Here is a 16,098-nt window from a genome sequence, read left to right on the forward strand (position 1 = left end):
AAAAAAAAAAAAAAAAAAAGAAGAAGTTGCTTAGTGCCAGTGCAGGGCCCAGCACAGGGAGCTGCAGAAGCTCCAGGGGCTGCAGAAGCTGCAGGGGCTGCAGAAGCTCCTCCACCTTTATCTTTATTATTACTATGAATAGTACCTTTAATATTATGTATTTTCTCACTTTATACCTTTATTGTTGGTAAACAGAAATACAGCTAATTTTTATTAAGCAGTCTTGCTAGACTTGTATTATTGCAAAGTATTTTAGATTTGCACAATTATCTCTAAATCATGGCAGTTTTATTTCATTCCTGACTAGGTCCTGTTATATAAAGGAAATTATTTCATTGTTTTACCACTAAGTAGTATAGTGTAACTTTTTTGGTGGATGTCCTTTATAAGGTTACAGAGGCTTACATTCGTATTAATATTTATGGGTAGAAATAGCCTATAAATTTTCTTTTTCATTCTATCCATATTTTGGAAGGTTCTGATATCAAATTTATATTAGCCTTTTCTATTTTCTGCTATTTAAATTAATAGTTCTTGAAATATTTGATAGAACTTGTTGGCAAAGTCATCTTTGTAGGCTTTAAATTTGGGAAGATTTTTTAACAGCCAATGTAATTTCCCTAGCAATTATAAAATTCTTTCTCTATTATTTTGTGAGCCAATTTTGATGTTGGAGTGAAGTTGTCAGTAATCTCTTTTCATTGTCTCTGACATTTCTTGTTATGTCTCCTTTTATTTCCAGCATTGTCCTTTTTTTTTTTTTAGTTTTATCAGCATTGCCAGGATTTTATCTGTTTTATAATATCTTTTGGCTTTGTTGATGTTTTCTATCAGACTCTATTTTTTAAAATTTTTTTATTCTTTGTATTTCTCTGGGCTTATATTTCTGTTATAGTTTTAACTTCTTGATGTGGTGCAAATACTTAATGATTTTTAGCCTTTTCTAATATAAGTGTTAAAATGTATATATTTCTCTTTAAATATGTTTTTAACTAGGGCATGTAAGTCCACGTGTAGTACTTTTGTTATTCAGTGCAGAATTTTTCATTATGATTGCTTCTTTGACCTATGGGTTATTTACAAATGTTTCTTAATTTACAAACATTTTAAAATTTTCAGGTCATCCTTTTCTGGTTGTTATTGAAACCTAGTTTAATTACATTGTTGTCAAAGAACACAATCCATGTGATATAAGTTTTCCATTTTCAGTAATAGGTATCTTATTCCTTTTACAACTTACAGTAACATGTGGTTGTCATTTTTCCACGTTTTATTAACAGACTCCTTACCATTTTTCGAATCTACTCACTTACAGCCTCCAAAGGTGATAGTGTGTATAAGTTAGCACCCTTCTTTTAGGCACGGATTTCTGTACCACTTGTACATTGTGTTACAAATCACTACAAAAGTTAGTGGCTTAAAACAGCTATTTTATTTGCTCCTGATTTTATGGTCAGCAGTTTGGGCTTGGTTTTCCCAACCTGGTTGCATTGCACAACTTCGGATCTCACCTGGGCCACATGACGAAAGATAGCCTCATTCATATGTCTGAATGTTGGTGGCCTCTTGGCTGGGCCACATGTCTTTAGCAGCCAATCCTGGATTCATATAACAGTAGCATTTTATGAGGGCAGCTCCAGCACACAACTTCCCAGGACTCTGTTTGGCATTTGTCCTGTCAGCGAAAGCAAGTCATGTAGACATTGTTGGGGTGGGAACTCGTAGTGTGGGCTGACAAACAATTCTTAACACAAAGATCAGGCTAGAAAGAAGTAAGAAGTTTATTTTACTTCCTAAAATGGGGAAGGGTATGGCACAAGAGAAAGAAGGGAGAGGTGCTGGCATTGAGGGTGAGCAGTGTGAGCTTGCTATGGAGACCACAGGAAAAGGAAAAAAAAATTATTGTTAGGTACAGTGGCTCATGCCTATAATCCTAGCACTCTGGGAGGCCGAGGTAGGCAGATGGCCCAAGCTTAGGAGTTAGAGACCAGCCTGAGCAAGAGTGAGGCCCCATCTCTTCTAAAAATAGAAAAACTAGCCAGGCATCATGGCTGGAGCCTGTAGTCCCAGCTACTTGGGAGGCTGAGGCAGGAGGATCACTTGAGCCCAAGAGTTTGAGGTTGCTGATGTGACAGCACTCTACCCAAGGTAACAGAGTGAGACTTAGTCTCCAAACAAACAAATAAACAAAAAAGATTGTTGCCAGCTGATAGCAGTAAGGCAGCTGTAAAGCAGCTGCATCTGTTTTTTCCTTTTTTTTTTTTACCTCTTTTCTATGAGGCTGTTTTATCAGAGCCCTTGAATGTGAGGGTATGAGCTGAGGGAGGGTTGTTTTCCTTCTGTCTTCTCAATTCTTTCCAAGTGCTGGAAAACAAACCCTTACTCAGGCAGTTAATCATATAGACAATGAGTGCCTGTAGCTCAAGCAGCTAAGGTGCCAGCAACATACACCAGAGCTGGCGTGTTCGAATCCAGCCCAGGCCTGCCAAACAACAATGCCAATGACAAACAAAAAAAGTAGTTGGGCATTGTGGAGGGCACCTGTAGTCCCAGCTACTTGGGAGGCTGAGGCAAGAGAATTGCTTAAGCCTAGGAGTTGGAGGTTGCTGTGAGCTGTGACACCATGGCACTCTACTCAGGGTGACAGCTTGAAGCTCTGTCTCAAAATAAATAAATAAATAAATAAAAATAAAGACAATGAGTTAAGCCCCAGGTGGTTAATCACATGAGGGACAATCGTGCTTAGTGATCTTTTTCTTCAAGAGGGCAATTACATGTTGTGAGTTTTTCCCCTTTTTTTCTGTTAGTTTATTTTTCTACATTAGATCATTTATTAGCAAGACCATCCTTTCAGTCAAGTCTGGAGTTGATGTGGGAAGGGATTGCATAAAAGTGCATATAGGGAGACATGGTCATTGGGCTATTACTTTCGCAGCCTACCACAGTTCTTTTTCCAGTTTTGTAAAACTCTCAGCTATTATCTCTTTAGATATTGTCTTTTCTTTATTCTCTTTCTTACGTGCTTCTGGAATACTAATTTATTTTTCTTTCTATTTCCCAGATTTCTTAACTGTTCCCTCATATTTTCTGTCTTTTTTGTTTCTAGACTGTATTTTTTCTAATCTGTCTTCTAATTCTGCCTCTTCAAGGTCAATGCCTGATCTGCTTTTTAAATCTATCCAAACTTTAAAAAAATTGTGGGTTTTGTTTTTAGAGTTTGTTTGATTTCCCCCCCTCCCCAAGTCATTATTGTTTTTCAATAATGGTTTATTATTCCTTACCAACATTTTCAGGCAAAACAGGAATTGAAATTATTGTTCTATAAACCCTGCTTAGAACATAGTGCAGGACAGTGGTGGGAGGAGCAGATGCTAATCTGTCAACTATTCTGAAGAAGGTAGTGGCTGAAAACTTGGCTTATGTTAATATTATTTCTAGGGAAACATACTTAAGGAAAGAGTCATTATACTATAGCGTGAATCTTAGTACACAGGGTACATGTCTGCCAAATAGTTTATGAAAGTTTGGTCAAACAAAAAAATTACTTCCTGGGACCTCTTGGAAGGTCCTTGGAAAGGAGTTTGGTAGTATCTAACAAAATCCATCAGGTGTTTATGGTTTTTGACCTCGTGACCTGAATGCTAGTAATTTTTTAGAAAAAAATAATAGAAGAGCCTGTAACAGTGGTTCTCAACCTTCCTAATACTGCAGCCCTTTAATACAGTTCCTGTGGGTCGTGACCCACAGGTTGAGAACTGCTGGCCTATAACATATGAAGATGTTCGTTAAAGTATTGTTTATAGAAATGAAAAATTAGAAACAACTCAAAACTCTTAACATTACAAGAATGATCAATTATTTTAAGTAACATCTGCTCAGGGAATTTATTACAGTCTATAAGACTATGCTTACGAAAACAGTGAAACAACACAAAGATACTTGATACAGTGCTAAATAGAGATTAATTTTGAATCCCATTGAAAAAAATAAGAATGTAGAAGAGTGTGGGGAATGTATCAGGAGTGAGGGCCCTTTTCATATTTCTTTAGTTGGAGAAAAATGCTTTTAACTTATGCCTCCACATTAAGACTGTCTGACAAAAAAGCCAGTAGAATTATGATCTTTGTTCTCTTCCTTTTCTAGGAAGCTTTCAAAAAATTCATCTTCAGATAAAATTGAACATACTTTCCTCCACAGTCCTCTATGCTTTGCTTCTCTCATAGTGTCTATCTTACATCATTTCATTTGTTTTTGACCTATTTCTATTAGATGCTAAATATTTTGGAGAACAGTGACCCTTTTTTGTATTCCTTGTCCTTGGCACGCTATCTCGTCTGGCATGTAGAAATTACTTTTTTTTTTTTTTTGAGATGGACTCTCACTCTGTTGCCCTGGGTAGAGTGCCGTGACCTCAACCTAGCTTTCAGCAACTTCAGACTCCTGTGCTCAAGTGATCCTCCTGTCTCAGCCTCCCAAGTAGCTGGGACTACAGGTGCCTGCCACAACACCAGGCTAGTTTTTTCTATTTTTAGTAGAGACAGGATCTTGTTCTTGTTCAGCCTGGAGCTAGAACTCTTGAGCTAAAGGTTTCCTCCTGTCTCAGCCTCCCAGTATGCTGGGATTCTAGGCATGAGCCACTGAGCTTGGTCATATAGAAATTACTTAATGCTTATTGAATGGATATGTGAATGAATGAATGAATGAGTAAAATATTGCTTTGGTTAATTAGTTACCTAAGATATATATTTGGTTATTATTATTGATAGTAGATTCTTTTTGCATAGTTATGGGGTAAGTAGAGGTAAGAGTTAGTTATATTTCATAATATTTAGTACTACTAGTTCTTCATATCTCTGTTTTTGTTTGTTTACCTTGATTAGACCTTTCTGGATTTTGGATATTATTGTCCAGATAAACTTGGCTTAAAGCTGAATTTTCGCCCCTACTCAATTATTAAGTAGTAATTTAACATTTTTTAGGTCATGTTAGTTTTAGAATTAACTGTCCATGGTATATTTATATATTTGCATATGTTACTTTGTTCCTTTTGTTATATAAAAGGAAACGAGTGGTTTTACTTCTGTTGATACAGTGAATAATGTTTATAGACTTAGGTATATTAAACCAGCCTTGCATCCCTGGGATGAAACCTACTTGATCATGATATATGACTTTTTTGATAATAAGCTGTAATCTGTTGGCAAGGATTTTGTTGAGAATTTTTGCATTTGTATTCATTAGTGAAATTGGTCTGAATTTCTCCTTTTTAGTTGGGTCCTTTCCTGGTTTTGGCATCAGAGTGATGTTTGCTTCATAGAACATGTTAGGAAATATTCCTTCCTCCTCAATTTTTTGGAATAATTCCTGCATTTTAGGGATAAGTTCTTCTCTGAAGGTTTGATAGAATTCTGGTGTGAAGCCATCTGGACCAGGGCATATTTTTGTTGGGAGATTTTTTTATTGTTTCTTTGATCTCAGTGCTTGAAATTGGTCTTTTCAGGAGATCTATATCATCTGGACTAAGTCTAGGGAGAGGGTGTGATTCCAATTATTGATCCATGTCCTTCACATTATCAAATTTCTGGGCATAAAGTTTCTGGTAGTATTCAAAGATAATCTCTTGTATCTCAGTGGCATCCATTGTTATTTCCCCTTTATCATTTCTGATTGAAGTAACTAGAGATTTTACTTTTTTATTTCTAGTTAGCCTGGCCAAAGGTTTATCTATTTTTTCAAAAAACCAACTCCTTGCTTCATTAATTTTTTGAATGATTCTTTTGTTTTCAGTTTCATTAATCTCTGATTTAATTTTGGATATTTCTTTTCTTCTGCTGGGTTTGGGCTTAGATTGTTCTTCTTTTTCCAATTCCATCAGACGGCTTGTGAGTTTGTTGATATGCTCTCTTTCTGTTTTTCAAATGTAGGCTTCTAAAGTGATAAGTGGTTCTTTATAAATAATGTATTATTTGTTGTGTCTAAAATGAATATAGGCTTTTATGTAACATTTGGGGGGAACATGTATTTCTATTGTAATTTTGAGCATAAATGTGGAATTTTAGATATCAGTATCCTATCTGATATCTATCCTATCCTATCCTATCTGATACTCTGTTTTGATTGGAAAAGGGTAAAATGCCTTTGTTCCCTGTCTAGTGATTATCAACAGCATGTAATTATGTCTTTATTATTTCAACTTTCACCTTAGCTTTTCAATGATCTGTTTAAGAATAATGCAAACCGTGCTGAGAATACAGAGAGAAAGCAAAATCAGAATTATTTTATGGAGGTGATGACTATAGAAGGAGTCTATGATTACCTGATGTATGTAGGTAAGAGCTAAGTGGTTTGTGTAAAGACTTGTTTTTCTTTCATCTGTCTGATTTCTGTGATGTAAATGATGATCTTGAATGTCGTCCCATCATAGCTATTTTTTATTAAAGGTACTTCTTTTATAAGAAAGCAATATAATTGGTCTTAAACATATTAAAGTTGCTGGCATTTACGATAAAAAACTGACCATTGTCCTTAGTACATTTTGTATTGGAAAATGTTCAAAATAACAATTTATTTAGTATAATGAGGTATTCCATTTGATCCATTTCAGGACGGGTGGTTTTCCAGGTTCCTGACTGGCTTCATCATCTCTTAATGGGAACGCGAATCCTCTTCAAAAACACATTAGAAATGTACACTGACTACTATCTTCAGTGTAAACTAGAACAGCTCTTTCAGGAGCATCGTTTAGTCTCACTCATAACACTTCTCAGAGGTTTGTGTTTTCTCATGTGTTTATGTTTTATGTACTTTGTGATTTCGTTTGGATTTACGAGACTAAGAAGTCTTGTTTTTCTTTTTTTTATTAGTACTTGTACTATAAGTAGATAGTTTGTAAATAAGTGAAAGTCCTAGAAATACTTCTTTTTACTCTTTTTTAGATGCTATATTCTGTGAAAACACTGAGCCTCGCTCTCTCCAGGAAAAGCAAAAAGGAGCAAAGCAGACTTTTGAAGAAATGATGAATTATATTCCAGGTGTAATATTTCAGACTTAATTTCATACAGATTAGCATCCCTTTGAAGTCACAATATATAGTAATTATTGAAGCTGATTTTTACTGTGAATTTTCATTTTAGGAATAGTTATAAGGACTAATTAAAATTAACTCACTAGTTAAATAAAACTTATTTCTTTCTCATGCTAGCCCTAAGAATTGTGAGACAAAGCAGTTTCTACTCACAATAGCCACATTCTTTCAACAGTAACTTAGAATCATATTAATCAGAGTGACATGTTATGGAACAGTTGTGGAGTCCTACACCTGCTTGCACCATCAGAACAGCTGTGTGAGTGTGTGCGACTAAAACATCAGAATTCATTTATTCGTTCCAAATTTGTCAAGCACCTGCCATGTTCCAGGCACTATTCAAAAAGTACAAGGGATATAAAAAATGTGCTTAAGTAGCTTAGTCTGGCAGGAAGACGGACCTGTAGATAAGACATGCACGTACTGGTGGAGTCATAGGTTGCAGAGGCATCACAAAGGAGGGAGGTAGTCACCTGTCTTATAGAGTTGGTAGGTTTGGACTGATAAGTGAATGAATGGTGAAAAATATAAGGATCAAATCTGAGGATAATTCGTTTAGGGTATTTTGAATCTAAAGTGCCTATAAATTATTTAGGAGGAAATGTCCGATAAGCAATTGTATATCTAGATGTGAAAGTTAGAGGAAAGGTAGTACCGGGTACATCAGGAGAGATTTGACCACATGTGAATGGATACAAATGCCCAGGGAGAGAAGACAGAGTAAGGAGAGGGTGACTTCCAGTTTCTGGCTTGCCACATAAGAAGCTGGAAGTCTCTACTCCATCCTAGTAATAAGTAAAAACTTGGAAAAGTTAAAAAATCAACTACTTTTAGAGTCATTGGAGTGGTAGAGTCACTGGTCAAATCACTGCTTCCTATAGGGGAAAAATCAGTAGGCAAATAACAGAATCACAGCTGAAGCAGAGGTCCATGACCTTAAACCTCTGTGGGGAAGCTCTGATGAATTTCTGGAGGCTCAATGTGGACAAATATGAGAGATTAAAAACTCCAGGGGAACCAAGTCATGGGGGCCCTCCACACTTTTGTGAGTTTACCTCCAAAGGTTCGGCAAGTTCCTAAAGTGAATATTGGAGAAAAATCCCCTCTTGCTTCAAACACAGAAGGGGGGAAAAGGAACCATTTTGAAAACATCAGAGTACTCTATTCTTACCAAGACTTGCCCTTGGAAGAAACTTTATCCAGAGCCTAACTGACATCAGGGAAGGGAAGCACCCAACGCCAGTCCACTTCAGCTATCCTGACCTAAGGAAGTGTGGGGACACCTGACGCATGTGTGGAGCTCATAGTCCAGTGGTACAGGCTCACTGAAAGACTGAGACCACTCCAAGGGCTGCAGGAATTCTCCTCGCTCTGCACATCTTACCACCATGTTCTTAAAGTCCTGTTCACAGCAGGTTCTCCTACCCAGTGCATCATGTCCACCTGTCATGAGAAAATTATGGGCATGCTAAAGGGAAAACATAGTTTGGAGAGAAAGATCAAGTGTCAGAACTAGATTTAGAGCAGGAATGTTAGTTAGAATTACACACCAGACCAGGTCAATTTATCCTAGGTGTTCAAGGGTGGTACAACACTTACTCAGAAATCAGTTAATGTAGTCCATACACCAGCAGGCTAAAGAAGAAAAAGCATGCGATTGTCACAATAGAAGCAGAAAAAGCATTTGATAAAGTGTAACACCTAATCTAAAAAATAATCTCTAGGAATAGAAAGGAATTTCCTCAGCTTGGTAATCTGCAAAAATAACCATAGCTAACATTGTACTTTAATGATGAGAAACCTGAGGGTTTCCCACTAAGATCAGGAATGTAGCCACAATGTCCCCTCTCCCCACTTATTTTCAACATTGTACTAGAAGTCATTGCTAATGCAGTAAGACAAGGAAAGGAAAAAGTACTGATTGGAAAAGGAAGAAACAAAACTGTCCTTGTTTAGAAATGACAAGATTGTGTAGAAAATAAAAAAAAAAAAATCAATAAAAACACTCTTGGAACTAGTCGTAGCAGGGTTATAGGATATAAGGTTCACACACAAAAGTCAGTCACTTTATACCAGCAGTTAACAAGTGGAATTTGAAATGAAAAATAATACCATTTGCATTAGCACTTGTAAAAATGAGACAGGTAAAAATCTAACGAAATATATAAAATCTATATGAGGGAAACCACAAAACTCTGATGAAAGGAAACAAGAACTAAATAAATGGAGAGAGTTTCTGTTTATGGATAGGAAGACTTAGTATCTTTGCAACTAACTTATAGACTCAGTGTAGTACCAACTCCAATCCTAGTAAGTTGTTTTGTGCTTATTGACATTTTAAAGTCTGTATGGAGAGGCAGAAGGACCCAGCATAGCCATCTCAGTACTGAGTTGAGGAGAACAAAGTCAGAGGATTGACACTGCTTTGCTGTATCCTAAAGCTACAATAATCAAGACAAGGTAACATTGGCAAAGGACTATCAGATAGATCCGGGAAACTCAGCCCAGAAATAGACCCACATAAATAATGTCACCTGATCCTTGACAAAGTTGCAAAGACAATACAATGGAGAAAAGATAGTCTTACCAACAAATAGTTCTGAAACAACTGGCCATCTACATTCAGAAAAAATGATCTAAACACAGACCTTAACATCCTTCAAAAAATTTAACTCAAGAATAGGGTGCCAGTCCCATATGCTGGAGGTGGCAGATTCAAACCCAGCCCTGGCCAAAAACTGCAAAAAAAAATTTTAACTCAAAATCTATTACAGACCTAACTATAAAAAAAATACTATAAAACTCAATAGCGTATAAGAGGATAACATAGGGAGAAACATAGATGACCTTTAGTTGCTACACCAAAGGCATGACCTGTGAAAGAATTTGATAAACTTTACTTCATAAAAATTAAAGTTTTGCTTTGCAAAAGGTAATATCAAGAGAATTAAAAGAGAAGCCACAGACTAGGAAAAGATACTTGGCAAAAAGACATACCAGGTAAACAACTATTACCCAAAATATACAAAGAAATCTCACAAGTCAACAATAAGAACACAGCCTGGCTCAGTGCCCATAGTTCAGTGGTTAGGACATTGGCCACATTCACAGGGGCTGGAGAGTTTGAACTTGGCCAGGGCCTACTAAATAACAATGACAACGATAACAAAAAAAAAAGCTGGGCATTGTGGCAGGCACCTGTAGTCCCAGCTACTTGGGAAGCTGAGGCAACAGAATCACTTAAGCCTATGAGTTTGAGGTTGCTGTGAGCTGTGACAGCACAGCACTCTACCAAGGGCAACAGCTTGAGACTCTGTCTCAAAAAAAAAAAAGGAACACAAACAACCTGATAGAAAAATAAGCCAACTACCTTGACACCTCACCAAAGAAGATAATGCAGATTGCAAATAAGCATATGAAAAGATATTCTACATCATATGTTATCAGAGAAACATGAATTAAAACAGTAACAACGTACCACTGCATGCCTGTTAGAATAAAGTCTAGAATACCAATACCACCATTTGCTGGAAAAGGTCTGAAGCAGTTAAGACCTCTTTACCCTTTGCCAGCAGGAGTACAAAATTGTGTTGCCACTTGGGAGGATGACTGGTTGGTTTCCTACAAAACTAAATGTACTCTCACTGTAAGAGCCAGCAGTCGTGCTGCTTGTATTCATCCACAGGAGGAAAACATGTTCACCAAAAAATTTGAACATGCTTGTTCATAACAACTTCATTCAGATTACTAAGATTCGGAGCCAGGCAAGACACCCTTTATTAAGTGAATGGATAAATAATTTTTCCCCTAATAGAATAATATGATGTGTATTATTTTCCAACTCTATTTTACCACGTAATAGTGTAAGCAGTTTTTTAAAAATTTTTATTTATTTATTTATTTTTGAGACAGAGACTCACTATGTCGGCATCAGTAGAATGCCGTGATGTCACAGCTCACAGCAACCTCAAACTCTTAGGCTTAAATGATTCTCTTGCCCCAGCTTCCCAAGTAGCTGGGACTCTAGGCGCCCGGCCATCTTTTGTTGCAGTTGTCATAGTTGGTCAACTGGCCCGGGCTGGGTTTGAACCTGCCATCCTTGGTGTATGTGGCTGATGCCGTAACCACTGTGCTACAGGTGCGGAGGCAATAAGCAGATTTCTTTACTGCAACATTCCATAGAGCTTCAGTGTATTTTCTGTATTGTGAAGTCTCCAAAAATGGGATACATGATATTTCACTTGTCAACTGTAGAACCTATTTTTCCAGGAGCCTTTTGCAGAAAACTCTGTTTTAGAAATACTGATTATAGTTTTTGCATACTATCTGGGAAACAGGGTGGAGATTTTGCTATATATGATCTGGTTAGTGATGAATCACTTCATAGTACAAAGTTATTCCATGTGTGGTTTTTTATTGTTGTTTAGATCTGATAGTCAGGTGTATTGGCGAAGAAACCAAGTATGAAAGCATCAGACTTCTATTTGATGGCTTTCAGCAGCCAGTACTCAACAAGCAGGTAAGATTCAGTAGTTTTTGCTGGTAGGTGAGCATTGACTGGGATTGGTGAAGGGCATCTAGCCATTAGGGTTAGCTGTGAAGTGATTCTGTGCTACATCAAGGCAGCATAATCTAGACCTTCAGATGAAGGTTTTTATTTGTGTTACTCTTTTGCTGATTTCCTTTTCTCCGTAACATGAATTGTTTTCGGCCGGGTGTGCTGGCTCACGTCTATAAATCTTAGCACTCTGGAAGGCCGAAGTGGGTGGTTTACTGGAAAAAAAAAAATAGCCACGTGCCTGTAGTCCCAGGTACTTGGGAGGCTGAGGCAAGAGAATCACTGAAGCCCAAGAATTTGAGGTTGCTGTGAGCTATGATGCAATGGCACTCTACTGAGGGCAGCAAAATAAGACTCTGCCTCAAGAAAAAAAATTAAAGTTAATACACAGTGTGGCCATAAAGTTCACATACAATTTAATTAGTTAACAGTAAATAGTTACATCAAATTGCACACAAACTTTATGGTCACCCTGTATATTGTAGAAAATTTGGAATATATTGAAAGTTCTTAAAATACAGAAAAAGTTAACTATTGGTGGTTTTATCATTCAAGTCACAGAATAACTACAATTAACATTTTTGTTTATAGTCTTTAATGTTGAGATCTGAAAACAGTTGCAGTTTTGTATTCTGCTTGTTTATTTAAAATTTTTGTTACATATAAAACAGTCAACATAAAAATAAGTTACTAGGTATAATAGTAAAATATTCACAGGCATCTGGGACTATATCACACCCACCTAGTTTTTCTATTTTTAGTAGAAACGGGGTCTTGCTCTTGCTCAGGCTGGTCTTAAACTCCTGAGCTCAAGCAATTCACCTGCCTCAGCATCCCAATATGCTGGGATTACAGGTGTGAGTCACTGTGCCAGGGCTCATTTTAAGAATAGAACATTATGAATACTACTTGAAGCTACTTTTGTGCTTGTTTTACATTGTCAGTCCTATTTCCTGCCTTTCCATTTAGAGGTTACCACCATCCTAAATTTTCATCATTTTTATGGTTTATCACTTTAAAATTAATCATTTTTATGGTTTTTATGTTTAGTGCCTTAAAATTTATTATTATTTTGATGCTTTAGCTTACTTATATGTTATTGGACATTGTGATACAGGAGCTGTTTCCAGAACTGACCAAGGTAACTTAAAAATTTTTGTTACTTAATGGTGTGCTGGCATTTATTTTAATTAGGGACACAAAAGGAAACTCTGTTTCTGTGATCCTTTAAAAAATGAACAACCTCAACAAATGGCTTTTTAAATAATTATTTATACAGTGTACCCAAACATAGAGTGGATTTGGGGGGACAGGAGCTGAGTATCTCTGCTTTGAATCCATCCCTTCCTTCCTACGAGCACATGGGGTCCCTTTACAGTCTCTTGAGAGCGAGTTGTGAATCTGAGTCTGCAGTGCTGAACACTGTATGAGTCAGATGTAGTTTTTGAAGCAGTTGAGTTTATATAAACCCAGAAGCACAAATGAATTAAAATTAGAGTGCAGCAATGTTGTTACTGTATTGAATCTTGAGGATTTTGAGTTTTGAGCTGAAGTGTCATTATTTTCCATTTCATTTTTTGACTAATCCTCTTAGTTGGATTAAAAAAAAAATACTGTTCAAAGCTATGGTATCATCATGAAGTGTCACTTTTATGGAGTGAGGAAATTAGATTTGGGCTGCTTACCTAATTTAATCAAATTATCATGATATTAAGGGTATATTAAAACAGAGTGGCAATTACAGACATTTTTTGTTCAATTCAGGTGGTACAGACATTATATGCTGCTTATGCCAACCAGTTTATTTGGTTTACAAAACCTGTTTCTTAGGGTTAGAATTGTAATATATTAGAGCTATTAGGCAACTCACAAATGAACCTTTGTCTTACTGTCTTTATTAAATGGATTCATTTTTACTTCAGGTACAAAAAGAAGTTACCTCTGTGTCATCCTGGATGTAAACGTTTGTATTTGATATAGAATAATCTTTTAAAATTTCTGCTGTTTCTGCTAGTGTAGTAGAAATGTACATTTTTCTTTTACTTTTGTATATTATATATATCATGTACTTCAGTGGCTAAAATTTTAATTGTTTTGGTTTTAATAAAGACTTATACAAATTTAATAATGATTAACAGTAGTTGAATTTCATAGCCTTTGTATCGTACATGTATCACTTTGAAAAGTATGTTTAATGTGGAGGAATAGTAAGATGTGATTTTTCTTATGTAGAGTTGATACATTTTGGTACATTTTTTTCCTTTTTTCATTTTGTACATAGATAACTGTATCTATAAAACATGTAATATGAATTTTTCATAATAAACAAGGTTTTTTCCTACTCTTGGTGGATGACTGACAGGTGATAGACATTGGGTATGAAAACTGACTACTTGGCTCGGCACCTGTGGCTCAAGTGGCTAAGGCGCCAGCCACATACACCTAAGGTGGCGGGTTCAAATCCAGCCCCGGCCCGCCAAACAACAATGATGGCTGCAACCAAAAAAATAGCCAGGCGTTGTGGCGGGCGCCTGTGATCCCAGCTACTTGGGAGGTGGAGACAGGAGACTCCCTTGAGCCTAGGAGTTGGAGGTTGCTGTGAGTGATGCCACAGCACTCTACCCAGGGGGACAGCTTGAGGCTCCGTCTCAAAAAAAAAAAAGAAAAGAAAACTGACTACTTAACAGATATTTTGTGATTGTGTAATTGCAACTGTATTTTTCCTGAATTGTGTGTTAACTGCCTTCCTAAAGCTAATTTAAATAATTTAGATAAGTAGATTTTTGGTTTATGTTTTGAGAGAAAAACCTAGATTAACTGTATTTCTTGAAAGTTAATTTAAAGGATTATTTTTAAGGATTCATTATTTTGAATTCTTGGCATTTCTCACCATGCATTTCTCCTTAAAATAATGTCTGTCAGTGTTGGATGTTTTGCATCTGGTCACTAGGTATAGTGTTTGTTCAGAGTGTGTTTACTGTGCTTCAGCCATATACTAGATGGTAAGCTGTGTAATGTGGGAACTCTGAATATAATTTGGAAAGCTAACACATTTGGTAACTCTGTTTGTTAATTTTCTTCCCAAGGTTTCAAAAAAATGGTCCTTATGTATTACACAATTTTGAAAAGGTTTAGGTAGCAGTTCTGTATAGTTTTAAAATAATTGAAGTTTCTAGAATATGTATGAGTTTTTGTGAATTAGTAATTTAATACCAAGCCTTACACATTTACTGACTTCTCAGGGGCAGGTAGAAAATTAACCAGGCTAATTTAAATCCATAGCATTTTGAACATTATTTAAAATGTTACTGGTGAACTGGAAAAATAAAATGTTTTACATCCCTGTTTATGCCATCCTTAACCTATTCTTTGAATTGTGATATTCTGTTTAGATGAAAACAAGTAATGGGTGGGTTAAGTCTCTTCGGATTGCCATAACAAAATACTGTAGACTGGTAGCTAACACAGCCAGAGATTGAGCTCTTACAGTTCTGGAGGCTGGGGAATCCAAGATCAATGTGCCAGCAAGTTACGTTTCATTCTGAGGCCTGTTTTCTCAGCTTGTAGGTGACCCAGTCCTTGCAGTGTGCTCATATGACTTCTTGGTGCACTTGCTCCTTATTTTTGTTTGTTTGTTTTATTTGTCCTGTTTTCAGTATCATACATGATCATCAAACTGCTGCTAGAATGCTCACACCTGTTACTACAAATTTAAATCCCAGGAAGAACTTCTGGGAATTTTCTTTAGGTCAGAGTTGGGCTACCTGCTACGAAGTTGCCACAACTGGACAGGTTCAACAACACAGGCCCCTTTCCCTGACCATCACTTGCTCTTTTTTTAAAAGGCTAACAGTCCTACTGGATTAGTCTTATCCTTATGACATTGTTTAACTTAAATTACCTCCTAAAGGCTCTGTCCTCATATGTAGTGACATTGAGATTGACTGATTGATTGATTGAGATATTGTTATTTGAGGTTCATTGAGGATACAAAGAATTAGGTTACACTGAATGCATTTAGATAAAGTCCCTATTATAATTGTGTTCTGCCCCCAAGCAGTGTGCCATACACATGGCTACCCCATCTCCCTCCCTCTTCCTATCTCCCCTCCTCCCAATCCCCCGGTCCTTCATTCCCTTTACCCTACCCCTTGTATTAGTTCATCTACTGCCTTCATATTAGAATTGAGTACATTGGATTCTTGCTTCTCTATTCTTGTGATGCTTTACTAAGAAGAATGTGTTCCACCTCCATCTGGATTAACACAAAAATGTAAAGTCTCCATCTTTTTTAATGGCTGAATAGTTTTCCATGGTATATATATGCCACAGCTTATTAATCCGTTCCTGGGTTGGTGGGCATTTAAGCTGTTCCCACATTTTGGCAATTGTAACTTGAGCTACGATAAACAGTCTAGTGCAAATGTTCTTATAAGGAAAGGATTTTTTTTCTTCT

The 16,098-nt window shown here is 36.6% G+C and overlaps 1 protein-coding gene and 1 non-coding gene across 3 annotated transcripts in view; one reads left to right on the plus strand and one right to left on the minus strand.

Moving 5' to 3' along the window:
* Nucleotides 1-13,781, plus strand: part of SNX14 (sorting nexin 14) — a 75,849-nt gene extending 62,068 nt beyond the window's left edge. For both annotated transcript variants that reach the window (XM_003801289.3, XM_003801290.3), the window contains 6 exons: nt 6,206-6,329; nt 6,605-6,769; nt 6,936-7,031; nt 11,512-11,603; nt 12,727-12,783; nt 13,565-13,781. In XM_003801289.3, coding sequence (XP_003801337.1) covers nt 6,206-6,329; nt 6,605-6,769; nt 6,936-7,031; nt 11,512-11,603; nt 12,727-12,783; nt 13,565-13,603 — 573 coding nt within the window. In that variant the 3' untranslated portion in view covers nt 13,604-13,781. The remainder of the gene's footprint in view (nt 1-6,205; nt 6,330-6,604; nt 6,770-6,935; nt 7,032-11,511; nt 11,604-12,726; nt 12,784-13,564) is intronic.
* Nucleotides 13,782-15,286: 1,505 nt separating this feature from the next.
* Nucleotides 15,287-15,466, minus strand: LOC111721947. Its single transcript, XR_002770928.1, has one exon.
* Between the last annotated feature and the right edge of the window lie 632 nt (nt 15,467-16,098).

Source organism: Otolemur garnettii, unplaced genomic scaffold, assembly GCF_000181295.1.
Source record: "Otolemur garnettii isolate 467f Iridium unplaced genomic scaffold, OtoGar3 scaffold00205, whole genome shotgun sequence".
Taxonomy (NCBI): Eukaryota; Metazoa; Chordata; class Mammalia; order Primates; family Galagidae; genus Otolemur; species Otolemur garnettii.